The sequence below is a fragment of the Hevea brasiliensis genome, chromosome 16 (genome assembly GCF_030052815.1).
Source record: "Hevea brasiliensis isolate MT/VB/25A 57/8 chromosome 16, ASM3005281v1, whole genome shotgun sequence".
In the NCBI taxonomy this organism is placed as follows: domain Eukaryota; kingdom Viridiplantae; phylum Streptophyta; class Magnoliopsida; order Malpighiales; family Euphorbiaceae; genus Hevea; species Hevea brasiliensis.
In genome coordinates, this window is record NC_079508.1 from 38562955 (window position 1) to 38565434 (window position 2480).

At 31.2% G+C, this 2480-nt stretch overlaps 1 protein-coding gene across 1 annotated transcript; it reads left to right on the plus strand.

The window, feature by feature from the left end:
* Window positions 1–1248: 1248 nt before the first annotated feature.
* LOC131174609 (wax ester synthase/diacylglycerol acyltransferase 8-like) lies at window positions 1249–1823 on the plus strand. Its single transcript, XM_058138361.1, has 2 exons — window positions 1249–1479; window positions 1563–1823. The coding sequence occupies exons 1-2, from the start codon at window positions 1270–1272 to the stop codon at window positions 1821–1823; spliced, it is 471 nt and encodes a 156-aa protein (XP_057994344.1). The 5' UTR covers window positions 1249–1269.
* Window positions 1824–2480: the final 657 nt, after the last annotated feature.

The window sequence follows — 2480 nt, forward strand, 5'->3', positions numbered from 1 at the left end:
AATTATTTTTTCACCCACTAATTATTTTTTTCGCCCACAAATCACCTCACACAGGACTCAACGATTTGATGGATTAAATGGCAACTTTCCACTCTGCAATTGCTTTCAACTCTCACTGCATATGTTTCTCGTAATTGTAGCCATATGGCCTTTGTCTTTTATAAGCCACTAGAAGACGTAAACAAGTCCAATTTAGCTACAAAACTCTTTTTTTTTTTTAATTAATTTCTTCCTAAATAAACTTAATTTAAACTTCTAATTAATTCTAAATACTTAATTCTAATTTAACTTAGATTCTAACAATTTCATATAAAAAAATTCTTACCTCATCTATCTTTCAAACAAATTATTATCTCTAAGAAATTCTGTATAAAGACAATGAAGAAGAGTTCTAGTATCCGAGATATGAAAAATTGTCCTTATTTATAATCTCCCAAATGCAAAAACTATTCCCTGAGCAAACCTGTCATTTGAGCAACAAATTTTCTAAGAACTCCGTGTCTTTGTCCTCCGGGCTTAATCATTTGTAGATTGACTCATGCTCCAAAATCAAATATTCTATCTATCCATTGTGTAGGAGGAATATCATTAAATGTAAACCAAGGTCCACCACTAGAATGGTTATAGGTTCCTTCTTGGAAAGATTCTCTTGGAAAAAATCTACCATAAAATTTTCCAGAAGGATCATATGTCCAACAAAATTATAATTAATTATTTATAAAAATTCACTCATAAATAAATAAAAAATTTACATTTATTCATAATTAAAATTATACTGTATAAAATATTTTTATTGTAATAATAATAATAATAATAATAATAATAATAATAATAATAATAATAATAATAATAATAATAATAATAATAATAATTAATTCAGTATATTTTATCACCAATTTTTTAAAAAATAGTAAAAGACATAAAAATAAAGTAAAAATAAATAAAATAATGGATGAATAAAAAGAATATTTATTATTTATTGATAAAAAAGAAATATATTTATTGATTAAATGAATATGAAAATATTTATGAATTGTACATTAACTAATATTAAATATAATTTTATATATATGTTACATTAATACATATATTAAATATAATTTCAAAAATTTTTGTATGTGTGGAGCCAACAAGGCTTGGGTTCCCACATAGCTCCATCCCTGTCCCCCTCCCTTGGCTCCTGCTTATATTCACATCCTATATAAACACATATCCATGCCTACAGGAGAAGCACAAATTTCTCATGCTAAATTCCTAAAAAATAATAGCATGGAAGGTCTTAGACCGATTCGAGTTGCAAAGGAAGATGGGGAGGAGGAAGGCCAACCCTTGAGTCCAATGGCTCGAGTGTTTCACGAGCCTAACTCCAATATCTACATCATTATAATCATGGGATTTAAGACTCCTATCAATCTGGATGTTCTTAAAATTAACTTGGCTCAGACTTTCCTCAAGCATCCTCGTTTCCCTAGTTTACAGGTAAATTATCCTATTACTCTTATATATCTTACTATAAGTTACGTTAATTAAATAATTAAATGAAAGCTTGATGATGAGCACAGGTCGTGGACGAGGAAAATGGTGGGGAGATGAGATGGGTTAGAACAGAATTAAACATAGATAACCATGTAATAGTCCCAAAGCTTGATCCAAACATGGACTGTCCTGATAAGTTTGTGGAAGATTACGCCTCTAATCTCAGCAATACCACAATTAGCAGGTCTATGCCTATGTGGGATGTTCATATTCTCAACGTTAAAACTTCAGAAGCTGAATCCACAAGCATTCTTCGCGTTTGTTTCGAAAGGGTGAGGAAAGGGTAAGTACTGAAAAGGTAAAGAAAGGGAAAGGTAAGAAGGGTTACAATAAAAAATTTTCATGTTTGGAAAATGGTAAATTAATGAAAGGTAAAAATAGGTAATGTATATTTTTTATGTTTAAAAGGAGGTGAAGAAATGGTAAATTTAAGGGATATAAAAGTAAAAATAATCATAGCCCTCAGCTCACCCTCCTTACCATTATTTACGCCCTAATGTGGAGTGTAAGAAAAATTGAGATTTGAGTGGTAAGAGAGGGTTAGGCTTACTCTTACTTACACTTACTCTCCATTAGTTCACCCCTTTCAAAACATGGAACATAACTCGCTTACCCCTCCTTACTTTTATTTATCCCTCCTTCACCCTCATCCAATGGATGGAGAGAGAAATATGAACTTAAGGAAGATATTTTCTTCCTTTTTTGTTGCCACCCCACACTCCCTTCTACTCTTTCTTTTTTTCTTTATATTTATTTAATTTTTTTTGACTTGGACAAAGAGGTTGGTTGAAGCCGGATGGTTGAAGTGGAGACGTGCCACGGGAGTTTTATGTGATCGTAAGATTCCCAATAAATTAAAAGGAAAATTTTACCGTACAGCCATACGACCGGCTATGTTATATGGTAGTGAGTGTTAGGCACTGAAAGAGTCGTATGCATCTAAG